The sequence below is a fragment of the Lycorma delicatula genome, chromosome 1 (assembly GCF_047948215.1).
Source record: "Lycorma delicatula isolate Av1 chromosome 1, ASM4794821v1, whole genome shotgun sequence".
NCBI lineage: Eukaryota > Metazoa > Arthropoda > Insecta > Hemiptera > Fulgoridae > Lycorma > Lycorma delicatula.
In genome coordinates, this window is record NC_134455.1 from 200,653,005 (window position 1) to 200,671,898 (window position 18,894).

The 18,894-nt window shown below is 27.2% G+C and overlaps 1 protein-coding gene across 1 annotated transcript in view; it reads left to right on the plus strand.

Moving 5' to 3' along the window:
- Window positions 1–18,894, plus strand: part of para (sodium voltage-gated channel paralytic) — a 544,951-nt gene that overhangs the window by 221,440 nt on the left and 304,617 nt on the right. The window contains exons 5-6 of the mRNA XM_075370553.1: window positions 8,703–8,858; window positions 14,183–14,388. Of these exons, the coding sequence (XP_075226668.1) occupies window positions 8,703–8,858; window positions 14,183–14,388 (362 nt within the window). The remainder of the gene's footprint in view (window positions 1–8,702; window positions 8,859–14,182; window positions 14,389–18,894) is intronic.

The following is an 18,894-nucleotide window of genomic DNA, read 5'->3' on the forward strand; positions in this document are numbered from 1 at the left end:
TTTTATGTTAAACTCTGTGAGAATGATACTGAAACTTTTTCAAAATTGAAAAGGCATATGGAGATGATGCTCTGTCACGAGCCCAAGTCTTTAGGTGGTTTAAAGCATTTTCAGATGGCCGGGAATCAGTTGCAAACGATCCATGCTCTGGGAAGACCGTTAACGTCAAAAAGGGACAAAAATGTTGAGCAAATTAGAGACTTGATATGGTATGACCGGCGATTAACTGTCAGAATGATTGCAGAACAATTGAATTTGAACTGTACCACAGTCCATCAAAGTTTGATAAATGAATTTCAAAAGTTAACAATTTCAAAAGTTTTCATGAACATGAAAAAAGTCTGTACAAAATTGGTCCCAAAAAACCTCACTGTTGAACAGAAAAACAACAGGGAGGAAGTGTGCGATCTTCTAGGGCGAATTGAAACTCATCCTGATTTTCTAAAAATAATGTTGTTACTGGTGATGAATCTTGGATATTTGAGTACGATCCAGAAACAAAACGCCAGAGCAAGGAGTGGCACACTTCAAACTCACCACGTCCCAAAAATGCAAAAATTAACAAATCAAAAATCAAAACCATGCTAAGTTGTTTCTTTGATAGTAATGGCATTGTCCATAAGGAGTTTTTGCCTATAGGACAGACTGTAAATCAATATGTTTAGCGAGAAATTCTTGAAAGACTGCGGAAAAGAGTTTCCCACGTGAGACCAGCCATCAAAGACAACTGGATGCTGCATCATGACAATGTACCTTGTCAGACTGCACTCTCAATTAATGAGTTTTTGGAAAAGAAAAACATTCCTGTAGTTCCTCAACCATCTTATTCACCTGACTTGAGTGCCTCTGACTTTCTCCTGTTTCCGACTTAAAAAAACACCTCAAAGGACACCATTTGGAACAGTAGAAAACATTTAAAAAAATGTAACTGACCATCTGAAGGATATTCTGGTCTCTGAGTTCCAACACTGCTATGAAGAGTGGGAAACCATTTGAAGCATTGCGTGGCTTCCCAAGGGAACTATTTTGAAAGTGATAAAGTCCATGTATAATTGTATTGTAAATAAAAACTTTTTCTGAATCAGTCTCATTACTTTATTTACAGATCTCATATTTGTATGGAAACCCAACAATATGTATGCTGTGTATTTATAAAAAAATAAAATGATGAACTAGAGTGAATTTATAGCACTCTCACTTGAATAGAGAATAAAATTTTAAAGCCCCTGAAAAATTTTTGATTTTTTACTACAGATGGTCAATTTTAAAATTTATTATTTATTCAAATACTTTAAAATATTGACAGCTGTCTTTCCTTTGTTTTATATTTTAAAACAGATTAATGAACCCCAGAATTGGATTTGTATTAATCTGTACAACTGTATTTTATTCAGTAAATTAAGCAAATAGATGTCGGTAATAATAATAAATTTTCTATGTGTTGATCTGGGAAGAGTTAAACTTTCAGTTCTACATAAATACCAAGAAACTTCAGGCATAATTTAAGCTTTAAATGGAAACTAATAAATGATTTTGTAATTTTTATTCATGACATTTTTCTTATATGTGATAGTGTTATGAAATTTAGATGTAACTGATTTTCTAGATGGTTACAGTAATCAGCAGAATCTAGTAATTCTTAAAGCAAAGATTGTGTGTGACTTTTGTTATTTGATACCTGGTATACCAGTATTGCCCACATAAGTCAATTATCTTTACTCTTATTGTTAATGGTGTTAAAGAAAGATGTCTTCAGTATAAGAGGTTGTTACTTCATTACATTTGCAGTTTTTAACTTTTGGGAATGATTGTGTATATTATTTAAACGTTGAAGAGAAAAATTTGATTTAATGTGTCACTGATACGATTCTATCATGGATATGATTACATGGATATGTCTTAGCGTCTCATTAGTTCTCAATACTAGAACTGACATTTGCTTGTGGCAGTAGTTATGCATGTATATTCATATATATATAGAGTCACATGAAAGCATGCAAATATGTAACATTCTATATCCATTTACTTTTTATTATATGTTTTCAAATAATGGATGGCAGATGATATGCAGTGCTAGTAAATAATTAATTCAAGCTTTTACGTAATAAAATGGAACTTACAGTCCATTTATCAGAAGATGCATTTAGAATTAAATATTTTTTATTTACATTTTTAATTTTATTTTGTGAAATTTAGAACTGATATATTAGGTATAATGTTCTATTTAATTTAATACTATTAATAAAATAAAACTGTTTGCTTTTTAATATATTAGCCTACACAATGAATAATAGTTATTATTTTTGGAATTATATTTGTCGCTGATTGAATGACTTCTTAATAAAGAGGAATTGTTTAACTTTTCCTACATGATTATAAATGATGAGCAATATGAGAATGAATTATTAATATTTATTAAGTTTTACTATTAATTATTTTAGAAATGGATTAGTATTGTTTTATTAATATCTTTATAATAGTAGTTATTGATACTAAATTTTTTATTATTGTTATTATTATGATTTAATTCTTTTATTAGAGCATGGTATTTAAATTATTAGATTATATTATTTTACAATGATTTAAAATGCTTAAGTTATGTATACGTAGACTTCTTTTAATATGTTTGTCAGGTCTAATATGTTAATAACATTACTGGTTACAAAATGGTATTATGAATTTAGTATACATTTAAGTATGTTATAATATTGTTTTCATGTAAAATTGTACACTGCCTGACTAAAAACGTTTTTATATATTGTCTGCCACTGCAGCATTTGTAAATTGCTACAGCACTTATTTTATAATAAAACAGCATTTATTTTTGATTTAACGTAAATAAAATAACAATTAAAAAAGTTTCTTCTGTATTCAAGTAGAATATATGCACATACTTTGTATTCTAAAGAGGTTCTGTAGTTCAGCCAAGTTAACAAACAATATAATTTAACTACTAATGCTAAACAGAAATGTATTTATTATTTTGCTCAGCAATTTACTTATTTAAAAAATCATTAAGTAATTTCTGTTGACATTTTCTTATTTTACTTAACAAGTTACCATTCATATCTTGACTAAGTATAAAAAATCCCTTTTGTCACTTGAGGCTCTATTATAATTTTAAGTAAATTTTGAGTAATTATTACTTTTAAAAAACTAACAAAATATGAAGGCTATTTTTACTAGAAGAAAAAAGGATGAAAAGATACCTGTATATCTTCAAAACAAAAGATAAAGTTTTATTGGAAAATAATAAAGAAAACCTATGAACAAAAAAAAAAATATATGATGAGAAGAAAGTAGAGTTGGCCAAATTAGATAATTGTTGTATATTCCAAATAAATTATTGGAAGAGTAGAAGGCATTTCACAATTTTTTGGAATATGTGTTAAGATTTAATTCAGGATATGTTAGTTAGATGACAGTTGATAATTTTACCTAATAATCTTAGCTTGCCTTAAATTTCTTTCATAATAAAGGAAGTTGCTTCAGAGGAAGGAACTAACCAGAAGAAAGTTGCTTAAATTCTGTTTCCTTTCTAAATATGTAGTAATATCTTCACTGCCAAGAGATAATTTTTCTGACAGTTTTTTGAAGCTTTGTGTTTGTCCAGTTACCCACTTAGCCAGCCCCCTCCCTCATTTCATCCAATTTTCTACCTATTCATCTATTGTTGAATACTGCATCAGCTTTTATTGTGTCTCTGTACTAATACGAGTATTAGTACAAATGCAGTTAACATATTTCAGTAAATCACTTTGATGAGTTATACTATTGTTTACAAAGTTTTCTATGCAAGATCTATTTATTTAACATCAATAAATTATATCTTGTACTTCATGATATAAATGGATTTGCATTAAAATTTCATATCTACATTCTAGATCCCCTAACAAGTGATTATGAAGTCTAATACAAATGCAAGATGTTTCATCAAGAAGCAGAAAGAATTTCATGACAAGTGAAAATAAAGAAAAAAGTTCATATAAACATGGATCCAGAAATGTTTGTTTTTTATCTATAGCTTGGGAAAAAGTTTGCCCTGATTTTTGCTCCAAAGGTAGCCAAAATGAAATTCTTGGAAGTAAGATTAAGGATTAAATTTGATTACTTCATATGATTTCAGATCTGAAAAAGTTGAATAAAACAGATTCAAGAACTGTATTTTGTAATTTTTTGCAGAAAATTATTGTAACACAAAAAATTAGTGTCACAAAAAATCATTTTTTTTAGGTTAAACATAGCTTTGTTAAATTGCAAGCAAACAAATAAAATTTCTAGAAAATTTAACTCTGAGGAGATTTATGTTGGTAATGCCAGCTGAACAAGAAGAAAAATTTAAGAAATTTGACTTTCATTAAAAACAAAACAGACTGAAACGTGGCAGAAAAATACCTAATTGTAGTTTTAATCAAGGATCATTTTAGTATTGGAAAATGATTCATTTTCATTTCAATAATGGAAAAACAATTCTGTCACCTAATAGAGTTAGTTACATAGATTTTCTCAGAATTATTTCTCAGAGATATTCTCCAAATTTTACTTACTTAATGGGAATTTAATAAAACCAGCAAATTTATTTTGCTTAATTTAGCTTCCAAGAATTTCAGTATGGCTTCATTTTACCCTTGGGGCAGAAACCAAGAGTGAATTTTTTCATAAACTGTAACTAACTCTAAAATGAAGCAATTCAAACACCCATGTTTTATGAATTTTTTAAAATATTCATTTGTAGAACAAGCCCTGAAATTCTTCCCTTTTCTTTGTGAGAGCCTACATATATATAAAATCCATTTGCATTTACAGAGGACAGTTCCAAAAATAAGTTAATATAGTTGAAGTAATCAATTCTTTATTCTGGTTGTTTGTAATTACACCAAAACAAAGTTTATCTCTTACTTATTTTTAAATGTAATTTTCAAGGGTATTAAAAAATCTTCCCAAATATTTGTCCCAACTTGTTGCTCTGCACAATCTACATGAAAATTTGCATTCATTATTTTAAACAAGTTTATGGTAACATGTCAGGCAATTGGGAGTACGGATAGGAAATTATTGGGCACTCGCAACTATGACTTGTACTCTGTAATGTTTACTTGTTTGTTAACCTAAAGGAACTTCCTTCAAGAAAATGATTTTCATTTGATTAAGAGTGAAAAAGTGGAAAATAAGAACTGGGGAACAAATATAACAGAGAACATCTGAAATAAGCCTAAATAAATGTTTAAACTATATGATTTTAAGGAAATATAAGAAAGAAGTAAATTCTTGTATGCATATAGTTGGAATAAAATTTTTATCTGTATTTTAGTTTCGAAACTGCTAATGAAAATATCATAAACAGATGAAATGAGAAAATGATATACATTTTTTTTTATTCTTAGAAATTGAACTAAAAAATGTATTAGTTACATAAAATTTAAAAAATATGTTTTTCATCTGTGCCCAGATGTATCTCAAACTGATGTTTTGGTAAACATCACACTCGAGTTTATTTTCTGTAATCTTGACAATCTCTCTTACAAGTTTATTTAGTTAGAAAGATTAATGATAGTGAGTAAAGTTCCAATTTTCAACTCTAATGATTGGATTTTTAAGGTTAAATTTACATATGAGATTATTTAACAATTTTTATGAAGTTTTTTATTTTTATTCTTGAGATTTGTAATCCATTCTAATATTGAAACTGTTTGAACTTTTCAACAATGAATGTACAGGTTTAATGGGAAGTGTGTAATAATGAACCCAGATTGGTAAGAAAATAATGAAGTGTGATGACAGAAATGATACTTATCTCCATAGAATCCTGATTTTAATTTTAGTAGTTAGTGTCATTACCATTTTTATTTAAAGTATTTACAATCATAAAAAAAATAAATAATGTAAAGGTGATAAAACAACTGTTTAAAAGATATTTGTTTTATGTCAATAGAAAATAAATAACATTAAAATAAAAATATTTTCAGCAGTTATTAGTAAGTGGTTATTAACAGTATTATTAATGGGTAAAGTAAGTATTGAATTTTAAGATTCGAACAAACTCAAAATGTTCAGCAATGTTATTGTAAGCTTTTATTTTTGTTGGGAGATTATTTACATAAATAACATTCTCTATCTCAGAAGGAACAAAATCAAGAATTACTTGTTCAGAACATATAAGGTATTAAATGTAAAACACTATTTGTTTTTATATTTTTGTACCACTGCAAATATTAATTGTATTGCTTTGTGATGTAATTGAGTTTAAACTATTTGGTTAGTTTAGCTGTTATTATAGAAGAGAATTGAAATGAATAATTATAACTTTTCCAATGATTTAGTCAATAATATGAGTCTAATTAAGTTCATTTGAAGATTTATTTTCTTGATGAGTAGCTGACATTTTAATAAAGTGTTTTCAGCTGTAATGATGAACTGTATATAGTTGTGCCAAACCTTTAAAGTATTTGAAATTGCACAGTAGTATTAGTTTACTAGAAGTAGAAAACTTTACTATACTGTTGTTAAGTAGCTTTTTATAATAATCATTTACATTTTATTAAAAAATAATCATAATGTTTGCTTATAAGGAAAAAAAATAAAAAGTTTATTAAAGTTTATAGCAATAAGATTCAATTTTTAGTCACTTGATTACTAATTTTTTGTTGAAGCTTATGCACTCTCACTTTTTATCATTTGTCTTGAAAACAGAATTGTTATATATTCTCTGTTATTAGTAATGAATTGCAGGTTATTGCCATTTATAAGTGTGAACTATTATATAATCTGAATCACAATGTGAAATTTAGTTATAATCTATTTGGAAGCCATTCACGGTAAATAATTGAATTTATTATTTTTTTTAGAGTAATATTTTATTTATAATTTGATTTCAAATTATATTACTTCAAAGCATGTTGACAATTATAGTAATTTATCTTAGTAAACAACTTCATTCAGTATGTACGCTTGTGTTTTGAGTAGAATGTGATTGTCATTTCACATTCGGATGCAACATTGATATCTTTGCTGGTTAATTGAAAACATTGAAGATGGCTACCATTTACAATTTTATTTTTTGCAATATCTACGTAGCAGAGAATTCTATGTTCTATGCTAATAAATTAGATTATGTTTAAACTGATCTGTACAATTCCTGCTTTAGTTAACGATTGTAATCTCTTTGGTATTCTTGTCTTTCTGCATTATCAATTTGGATATGGTGGACTAGAGGAGCAGCAATTAGGCTATGCAGCAGCTCCTATGTAGCAGTTAATATACAAATTGAGGAAATAAATATAACGTTAAAATAAAACTTGTCAATCAAAATCTAATTAGAATTGCAAGTTGTAACTTTTATTACTATTGTAGAAATAAGTTTTTATCAGAATTAAGAAACAGCATTAGGTTAGTAAATAGAAAAAAGTAATCATTGGTCATTTTTTTAATAAATTCAAAACATCAGGACTTAATTGTTGAATAATTAAATGCTTTTTATAGACTTATATTTATTATTTTGTTTTTTGTAGTTTGTCTATCTTAAATAACACCTGTTATAATAACATGAGCATACTATATTTTGCTTATGTTATTATGAAGTCAAACAACTCTAGATTTTTGTCGGTCCATTTTTTGAGAGGAAATGGTTTTGTTTTTTTAAGTTATATATTTTATAACAGTTTTAGTTATAAAGTAGACATTTCAGTTTCCAGCTTCTGCCAGCACATTTTTTAATTTTGTATCTCACTTTTACAATGAGTTTCTAAATCACATACTGTGTAGCATCTGAGTTGTTTTTAAAAATTCTCTGATTTGTGGTCAAGGAATCTTTTTTGAGTCATTATGACAGAAATATAGAAATGCAGATCTGTAAAATTTATGTTTTTGAGTGTAAAAAATTTATAATAAATATGAGCAGTTCAAATTTCTCACTGCATACATTTCAGTATTGATGCATTATTATTATTTTTTTTTAATTTACTATAATACTTGGTCAAATGACAATGGCTGGTGTAGTCTTAATTTTAAGCAAGTCGAAAGTTTAAGCAGTTTAAGAAATGAAAATACATAATCATGATTATAATTACTATTTGATTATCATCACTGGTAAGGCTAATCTTAATTTTTTATATATACGGTTAATTAAATTATTAACTGCTTTTGTCATACAACTGACTAAAAATTCCTGAAAAAGGTATACCACCAAAATAAAGTGTTACATTTAACTGAATGAATGTCATTTCTGTGGTGTGAAGCTTTTTGATGGGTTGAGTATGGTTTACTCTCAGAAGGAAATTACTCTGTGATAAATTTTATTATTCTTAAAGTTTTTCATGGCTTTTTCTTACAAAAATCTAAACATTGTATTTTAAGTTATTAAAATATTATTTTTACCGACTGCAATTATTCCATTTATTGACTTAATTTCAAGTTTTTTGGAAGAAGTTATTTTTTGACTTTGGAGAATAAGAGTGTTTGATCTAGAAGCCTTCCTGGTCTTACTCCATCATGTTTCCATTTTTTAATTTGCTCTATATACATATAATAATGTTTAGCTGGCATAAGATATTTTAATGTGTGGTAAATTGATTTTTAAAAATCTTTTGTAGACCACTTTAATTAAATGTAAAATATTGATATTCTATGATGAATAAGTTAAGAATTTTTGTTAATGTTCCCATGCTGTACTAATATTTTTTATGTGTTTTCAATGTTTCATATAGGTTCGGTATGAGGACGAGGACGAAGATGAAGGGCCGCAGCCGGACCCCACCCTGGAACAAGGTGTCCCTCTCCCAGTCCGTCTGCAAGGCTCTTTCCCTCCGGAATTGGCCTCAACCCCTCTCGAGGACATTGACTCCTTCTATCACAACCAGAGGGTACAAATATATTTCACTGACTCATTTTTGAGCGCTTAGTTTTGTTTCTGAGCGGCTTTGCAGCAGGATTTATTAATATATTAATTTATGTCTAGATTCCTATAAGTTTTATTGTAAGATTACCGATTCTATTTTAAAAAAGCCTCTTTAGAAGTGTTTTTTTCTACAGACAACTTTGAAATGAACTAAATAATATAATCCTTCATAAAGATAGTATAATCAAAAGAATGAATTTTATTTCACATACAAAAAATATATGTTGTTTACAATTTTATTTAAAAATATTCTTATAAGAATAAAAGCAATAAAAGACAAAACATAAACATAAACTAAAACCTAAATTAAACCTAAACTTTGTTTATATAAATTGATTTGTTTATATAATTGGATTATTTATTATTTTTTTATTACATTAAAAAAAAAAATTGTACTAAAATTTAAAAAAAAAATATTTATTTATTTATTTTTGTTTGATGATATTTATTTCTTATTTTTTTATTATTAAGTAGTCTTTTGTTTTATTTTTTTTTTGTTTAAGAATCTGGATCTGTGATGTTTTTATTTCTGTTTATGTATATTGTTATTTTAATTTTTTATTTAAAAAAATGGTCTACTGTATTATTAATTTTTGTTTTACTTTTTGTAATTTCTTTTTGTAATTATTTAATATATTTTTTAGTTCCTGTGTTAGGGTTGATTATTTCTTTATGGTTTGGTTATTATTCCATTTTAGTTTTAATTTTGTTAGATTTATTTATCGTTTATTTATTCTTTTTTTTTGTTCTGGATTTTGGGTTTATTTTATTATGTATTGCTGGTTGGTCATCTTTTTTATATTATAAATTTGCTACAAATTCTAAAAATTTACATTTATTTTATATATTTGAAGCTCATTACATTTCATTGTGTAGTTAGAAAAGGTTAGTTAGTATTCAAAGCTTATTAAATAAGATTCTGGTAAAACGTTTTCATTTTCTGTAAAATATACTTATTGTATTCAATTCAAAATTTTAAATGTAGTTTGCATGCTTAGTGACTAGATTCAATACACAGGAATAACATTTTTTATTGCGTGGTAATATTTAGCTGGCTGAACATTTTCGTATTTACCCACTGAAATTTTGAAAAATAAATTTCCCCAGAATGTACTTCTTTGAAGATGTTAGATGCATATATTGATACTTGCCTGTAGTAAAAAAAAAGATAGGGAATGATTTTTGTTTTTTTTTTTTTTATTGATAGATCAAGGGATAGCATGTGTGTCATGTTCTTGGCCTTCCCAAAGACTGAATTAAATTTGTAGTAACATATATTTCATGGATTTAAGAAATTGAGAAAAAAATAAAAATGAATAAATGCTGTGGTAATTATTGTTTTATGAAAAGAAAAAATAACATTTTGTAAGTTGGAAAAATACTTCACCAAAAATCAATAATCTTATGTTGTATCAAAAAAATAAAAACTAATTTTTTGGTTCATTTAATACTTGTTACTCCAAATAAAAAAATAAACTTCATTTTAGTTTTAGGATGAAGAGTAAACATTTTGATACCTGCCATGGCAAGTACCATTATATCAACCACAGTTACATTTAAACTATAAAAATATAAACTATAATATATTTGTTTATATTTCATTGTAATTTTCAAAACGGTTGTAGTGCAAATAGAAAATGATATAGTTTTTTAATTGTCACTTTTCAAAATGTGGTGAGCAAGTGGGATATTGAGAGCAACTGTCTGTTGATTTTTCTGACTCTCATTTATTTGTTATATATACTACAGACTGCAAAGATAGTTTTCAGATTATATATGTTTGTTGTCTTTCAGTGATTTAGTTTTTATTTCTTTATTTAACAATTATTTCAGACGTCATGTAGTTGTTTCTAAGTAATTTATATGTATTCAATTGGTTAGTTATATTTTCAAATATAATTTTATTATATTGTTCACATCTAATGATATAGTTATGACACATTGTTTTTAATTATGATGAATTGTTTTAAAAAGTAATGAAATTTATTACTTAATAAATGAATGAAAGAACAGTTCTGGATTACAAAATTTTCTGTCATGTAAATAACATTTTAATTACTGAACAATTAAAAAAAAGAAACACTGTTATTATTTCCTTGCTCATGCTTGATTTCCCTAAAGAAACATTATTGCATACCTACTGAATTTAAGTGATACTGTTTAGAATACTTTTTTTAGATCATTGTAAGTTGCATGCAATCATTGTATTAACTTATCTCAAAATTTGGAGTTCAGAGAGTGTATAAATAGTAATGCTTGATAAAATGGGAAATGTTAGTGAATCTACTGAGACACGGTAGGAAATTAAACATTGACTATGTAGTTCAGGTTATCTTTTGCTGTAATTGAGTACTTGCATACCATTTTTATCAATAAAATGATCATTCCATGTTTTGGTTCATATGTTAAATTTTCTACTTCATTTACAGAAAGTTTTGAAATTGGACTACATTATTTCATATTAAAAAAATCTAAAGAGGATTTTGAAATTTTTTTATAATGCTTTCCCATTGAATATCTAAGGTGATGATAGAAGGCAAATGTTCCATTTTCAATCACGTTTAAAAATTGATACACCTTCTCAACTAACCATTAGAATTAAATGTAAAAACAACTATTTTTACTTGTAAGACTTGAGCTTTGTAAAGTAAGAACTTTGTTGCTTTTTGTTAAAGAACTTTCTACCTTGTCTATTCTATTTTAAAATTTTCTATGGAATTTATATCTTAGTTGAAGCAGTGAATATAATTCACTGTTTCAATACAGAAAGAAGGGGTATATTTACACTGTTGGTCTCAGTCTTTCTTATGGCTTCGATGAGTATACTACCTCAGATACAAGAAGCATCAGTTACATTTTCTTAGAGTAATGATATTCGTTATGAAGCCAACCCCTCTGGTGGACAGAATGAAGGTCTGAATTTTGGTGGTCTTGACATGCTAATATGCAACAGTATACAGAGAAATTCAAAATTATAGACTGAAATTCATAACTCTGTTTTCTAAATGATAAATATGAAGTAAATTACATCTGAAATGACTTAATAAAGTTTACAGATAAAATGCATTAATGTTCAATGTGGCCCCCTTCAATTGCATAGCACACGTGTAAGTGGTAGCTGAACTCATTCCACATGCAAGGAAGCATAGCTTGTGTTACTGAGTTCACCGCAGTTGTGATATGGTTCTGTAGGTTGGCTAGATTTGTTAATAGAGGTGGTACATAAACTGCATGTTTCACAAACCCCCCACAAGAGAAAGTCACATGGTGTGAGATCAGGTCATCTTGGAGACTAGAATTGAAGAGCCAGGTATTTATTTCCAATTTGTCCTATTCATTGTTGAGTTAGAGATTCATTCAGGTAGCATTGAACATTTAGGTGTCAATGGGGCAGAGCTCTGCCCAGTTGAAAAATGAAGTCTTGTGAATCTTCATTTAGTTGAGGGAAAAGCCAATTTCCAACATGCCTTGGTGCGTTATTCCAGTAATCGTGTGTTCTGTAAAAAAAAAAAATGGTCCATAAACCTTTGTTTGTAATAGGGCTCAAAGAACATTGGGGAACTCTCATGTTGCAGTGTGTCATGGCAATTTTGTAGACCCCATATGTAAACATTATGTCTATTCACTTTTCCAATCAGATGGAACATCGCTTCATCACTTAAAATTAAACATGCTAGAAAAGTCTCGTCTTCCATGTTTTCAAGAATTTGATCACAAAATTCAATATGCTTTGGTTTGTCACCTCCGGGAAGAGCCGGTAAAAGTTGTAGGCGGTATTACTTGAAAAGTAAACGATGCCTCAAAACATGCTAAACAGATGGTTGAGGTATTTGAAGTTCTCTGTTCGTTCTATGGGTTGACTTTCTTGGGCAAGTTTCTTGGGCCTTGGAACAAAACTTTCTTCAATTCATCTCACGTTTTCCTCTGCCAAAAGTGGTCAGACCATGCTCTTGCCTTTACAGACACGCTGTTTGTTCAAACTGGTGAAACAAACCACGTATGCTCTTCCTTGCTTGAAGGTCAATTTTAAATTAGAAACAAAATGGATGCTACATTGCAGTTGCGGACTGAGATTTGCCGTACTCAAGAACACAGAAAACCTTGTGTTGCACTGCAGCCATCTTACTGACACATAATGGCGGCACAAACACTCTAGCAGTCCTTTTTGAAACTTCATGTACTCCAGAGATGTTATTCGAAACTTTCAGACCTTTCAACTACTAGATAGATCGGTCAGATACAATGTACAGTTCAGGAAATATTGAGTTACTAAATTGAGTCCAACATTTGCAATTTCTCTGAATTCAGCTTAGTGAAAAACGCAAAGGGAAACTAATTTACTTTTCTTAGTAAACCTTGCATGGAGTATTTATTATTCTTAACATTGGTTATTTAGTTTTAGCAGTAACTTGTGATTCATGTCAGGTTGCCTACAACCATTGTGGTTATATCAGTGTTACATAATTAATATTTTTCCTAATTTACCCTGGTTTGTGTCTCTATGATTTCACAATGGGTATGCTGATTTTTAATGAAACAGACTAAACATTCATTTCAGTTTCAGATATTAAGTTCACAGTGGCTACATGCAGTTTGTGGTATTTTACTGGCAGCATACTTACAACATTTTTTCAAACTGTACATCCAAAATGGTTTGAAACTCATTAATTAGATTAATCAAATAAATGAGCTTGATAAAAAGATTTAAAAAACATATATTGTATGGATTATTCAGTACTATTCATTAAAAATAATTAGAAAAGTTTTAAAATATGTGAAATTTATTACAAATAATCAAGGAATTACAAAAAAAAAGAAACAAAATCATAATTGGAAAAATTTGTTTAAAAGAAATATAGCTCACCGTTTTATTTATTTACCAGCTGTGTATAATCTTCATAACTTTGACTGCATCATCCTTGCAGTTTTTTTATCAGTACTATCATTCATTTTTGTTAGATTTTTATATTGTAATACTTTCTTATCTGAGTCGTCCCGTAAATTAGAGTTATAAATGCAGCAACTTCAAATATTGCTTGTATGAATATGTCTTGATTACCCAAGAAATTAAGAAATTTTGTTTTTGAAAAAATACTTAAAATTCCATGTTTGATTTTTTGGCTTAATATTATATATGTCTTTTTTTAAATTTGTAAGCTTTTAATTTAAACTTTCTCACTGAAGAAATTTATTTAATTACCCTTTAATAATAGAATTTAATATTAATACCTTTAAAATATTGTGTTTTACATGTAAACTATAACATTATTTTACTTTAATATTTTTCAGACTTTTGTAGTTGTAAGCAAAGGAAAAGATATATTCAGGTTTAGTGCAACTGATGCTATGTGGATCCTAGATCCATTCAACCCGATCCGTCGAGTAGCGATCTACATTCTTGTACATCCGCTGTTTTCCATATTCATCATCTGCACCATTTTAGTAAATTGTGTACTCATGATAATGCCTACCACACCAACTGTTGAATCCACCGAGTAAGTGATTACAGATAATTTTTTATTATTACTGTTTCTGTTATTGATTTATTTCCATCTGAATGGCAATAGTTGTACTGGATAATGCAGTGGATTACTATCGCACAATTTTATGTTCCTTGATACAATTTTATACTTGAAAAAATAGAATAAAATAAAATTGATTTAAAGTATACTTAAATATGTATTCAAATACAGTATTTAATAACTACTGACTTCAAAATTATTGCATTATTCCATGTTGTTTTGTTTATTTATTATTTTCATATAGTTGAATCAATGCTACAGTAGAAAGTGCAAATTTTTGGTGCAAAATATATTTAGAAGAGCAGGTTCAGTTAATTTTAAAAGTTAGTTTCTTATAATTTTTAATAATTTTAATGTGTCATGTGTTGTAATGCTGCTCAGTGAATTAATATAATAATTTTTATGTATTAACCTGGACTAAACCTAACCTTTTTTATCCAGTGATTTTGTTCTTTGTAATTCTAGTCTGATGATTTCTTTTCCAATGATTTCCCTAGATCTTTCCAGGCTGGAGCACTCCTTTTTATCTGTTAAAAAGAACATCGACTTGACAGGATATAAGTAATTTTTACTTTATTCTGATATGATTTATTTATACTCTCTTTATCATTTTTTTAATTTTATTTTTTTTTGTCTTTAAGCAATATTTTTGTCTAATGACAAAAGCTGTGAAATATATTTAAATGAGAAAAGATATATCATTCAAATGAGAAATGTTATAAACATATTTACCTGACTTGACTTTTCAGTTTAGTGACTAATGTAATAAAGGTGTGAATCTGTAAAGTAATGTAAGTTCAGTAGTGAATGTACAAATATAAGAAAAACCAAGAATTTTTATTTTTAATTCCTCATAAAACCTGGAGGCACTGGGTGGTGCACAGGAATTGTGAGATTGTTTAAAGAAAGTGAAAAATTCAGAGTTCACAGTGCCTTTAACAATTCTACTGAAGAAAGAACTGCATAATTAGTTCCAAAAGAACATTTGGAAGAACAATATATAGAATTTGAAAGATCATATTTTTTTTAAACTGAAGTTGTCCTTTTCATTGAATGATTATGAAATGACAAATAAATATCTATTATGTCAACAGTTACTAAAATAAATTAGTAAATAGAAAATGCTCAAATAACATCTACAAACAAATAAAAATCTAAAGCAAATGAACATTTTTATGTTAAACTGTCATCAGAAGATACAGGGTAATTGTAAAGATAAATACAAATTTATATTAAAAAAAAGAAATCAAAAGAAAAAAAATTAAAGAACATTAAAAAATAAAATAGTAAATCTAATAGTGATTATTAAATAAATAAAAACATATTTACCAAATAAATTACAATGAAGTATTTTAATTCTATCTTTCAAAATAAAAATCAAAAGTACTACTGACTAAAAATGATATCATGTTGTTTTAAAAGTACAAGTAGAAAGTAAAAAATTAGCATAACAAACACTAAATTACTCATACTCTCCAATCATACTGGTTGGCATGGTTTAATTCATATTAATTTTTTATATTGGATTGGAAAAGAAAAAAATGTATTTTAAGAAAGACAGAGATAACATGAAACTTCAACAGTCACAGAAATACCTCCTGTATTAAACAAAAATTTAGGTTACCGTTTAGTGTTTTCTATTTTTAAAATATGATGTGGACACCATGTGATTTTTGTGTGCTTAAAAAGTACATAAAATTATAAGTACATAAAAGTATGCTTAAAAGTACATAAATTCTATTTCTATTTATTTATTGTAAAACATTTTTTATAATCAGGTGTTAATTGATTAATAAATCAATATATTTAAATTAAAAAAAAGGAAATGAAGTTGGATTTAAACTGATGGGCCTTCCCCTTGTAAGATCCAAATATTTTGTTAATTAAAATTTTATTTGACTATAGGAATCAATGAAAATAAGTACCACTTATGATATATTGTTGAAAAGCTCTCATTGAGAGCTTATTACTGCAGTTAAGAAAAAAACCAAAATCCAAATTTGTTTTGGGAATTTTTTGGACATCTTTGGTCGATTGCAATCAAAAGGGGAAGTGCACAACTAGATGTTAACTGTCCTAAATCCAAAATTTCAACATTCTAGGGCTAATCGTTTTTTGAGTTATGCAAGATACATACATACATATGTATATACATACATACATATGTACAGATGTCACGTCAAAACTAGTCAAAATCGATTCAGGGATGGTCAAATGGATAATTTCGTTTTTTCATCTGTTAGTATTATCTATTGATTTAAAAAGTTATTTAATTATCTTTAAAATTTGGATAAAAAAAGTGGCAATATCTGATTACTTCCAGTATAGTAGGTAAATTTAATAATCAGAAATATTAAAAATATCATCTACTTATTTCCATTAAACTTGCTGATAATACTGGAATTCACTTTTAGATATCTCAATTTCACATTAAATTTATTAGCTTGAAATCCTGAGGAGGATAAAAATTGAGTAATGTTGTAGTAAAATTTACATTATTACCAGATTACTAGAAAATTGATTATCTTATATGTAATATCTAACAGTTTTTTTTGTTTTTTTTAGAATTTTAAGTCTATTTAAAATCATTTTACGAAAAAACATTTAGCAGTTATTTAAATGTTTATTTAATCTTATTTAAGAGGCATTTCTGTGGTTAGAATATCATGCTCTAACATGCTATTTCATTATTTGAAGCATGGGGAGTTTTAGTGGTTGTTATTAACCTTACTTCAACTGTTTAAAATAATATTGCTTAATTTTAAGACAGCAGTAGTTTTTATTTTATAGTTACTAGTAAAATACTTGACTGTGTTTTTTTTTGTAAGTATGTTTTATTTTTTTAATAATTACTATTATAATTATTTTATTTTTCAACTTTATTAGTTCAGCAAATTTTTCTTTAGATGGATTGTAACCTAATCTAAGATGTGGATAAAACTACTTCTGCATTGTTTCTCAGCCATGTTTATTGAATTCCCATAAATAATAATAACAGTACATCTGTTGTCCATACAGTGATATTTCTGGGTGTTTAATTAAATGAAAAATTCTCTTGGGAGATCAAATTGATTTCATTTGCAACAATCAAACCATACTGTTTTGCTTTGAAAAATATCTTAATAAAGCAATAAATATGTCATTATTAAATATTTATTATGTCTATGTATATCCCCATATGAAGTACAATATTATCTTTTGGGCTCTCAAATAGCCAGTTTTTTCAAGATACAAAAATGGTCTGTCACATCATTGTTTAGCACCCAAAATATGAATCATATAGTCTGATATAGAGTGAGCTGAAAATTTTAATTTATGTTTCTATTTATGAATATGAAATTTTTGCTAAAAATAATTGTCAGTTATTTTCAAAAAATAACAATATCTAACTTTATCAAAGTAGACAAGAAAACATTTAATTAAACTTAGTACTTGGCTTATGATAAAAGGATTTATTAAGCTTCTATTGCCTTGTTTAATAAATTAATGAACCATTTAAAAGATTTCCTATCAATTTATTTAAAATAAAATTAAAAGATTAGTATTATTTAAAAAGACATACATTATACAACAAAACCTGAATTACCAACATATCTGCGTAACATGTCCATAAACATGTCTTAAAATAATTTTCATTAATGGCTTTTGAATTGTGATTTATTTTGTGTATTTAGTACTTTCATCTGTTTATTTTAATGTTATTTAATATATTTAAATGATTAATATGGACTATCCACTACTATTCTTTTTTTAATTTGTAACTAACTGTGTATTTTGTGATGCTGTTCTGATCAAAGCTTTACCATGGTTTCCCTTGATCCATCCAGGCTAATGCTACAGCAGTTACTTTTTTTGTCTGTAGAATAGTATAAATACCCAATCCTGATATGATTTATATAATATATTATGTACTGATCAGAATAATAGATTTATTTAATGTTTCTTTAATTCTTCATTTTTTCTTTTAAGTTTTGTGTATGTGTGCGTGTGTGCACATGCAAGCATGTGTCCTCTCTGTCCCTCTTTTTTATATTTACTTGTACTAATTGTCCCATATTTACTGATAATAGTTTTCAATTAAAATGTTCATTTCGCTTTACATTTTTATTTTTTCCAAATAGTTTTTAAGCATAATCTATTTATGGAAATATTATATTTGATAAATATTTAGTGTCAACTAAATATTTAAACAAGTATTTTACCAAATCTATTTATGGGTTAAATATGAGGTACCTAAGATTTTCATCTATTAAAAGAGGTCTTGGCCACTTGAATTGAATAACATTGTGTTTTTTATTCACTCTGGAAGTAAAACATTTTTTGTAAAAGAACTGTTTGAATATCACATTATTACAATTTTTAATAATTATGAGGTAGTTGTAGGGCAATTAAAATGAAGATAAAAATTCTTTACTAGTCTCCCAAAAGTTAACCCTCTTTCTGGCCTCCTAAATTAAATTCTTTACTAGTTACATTCTT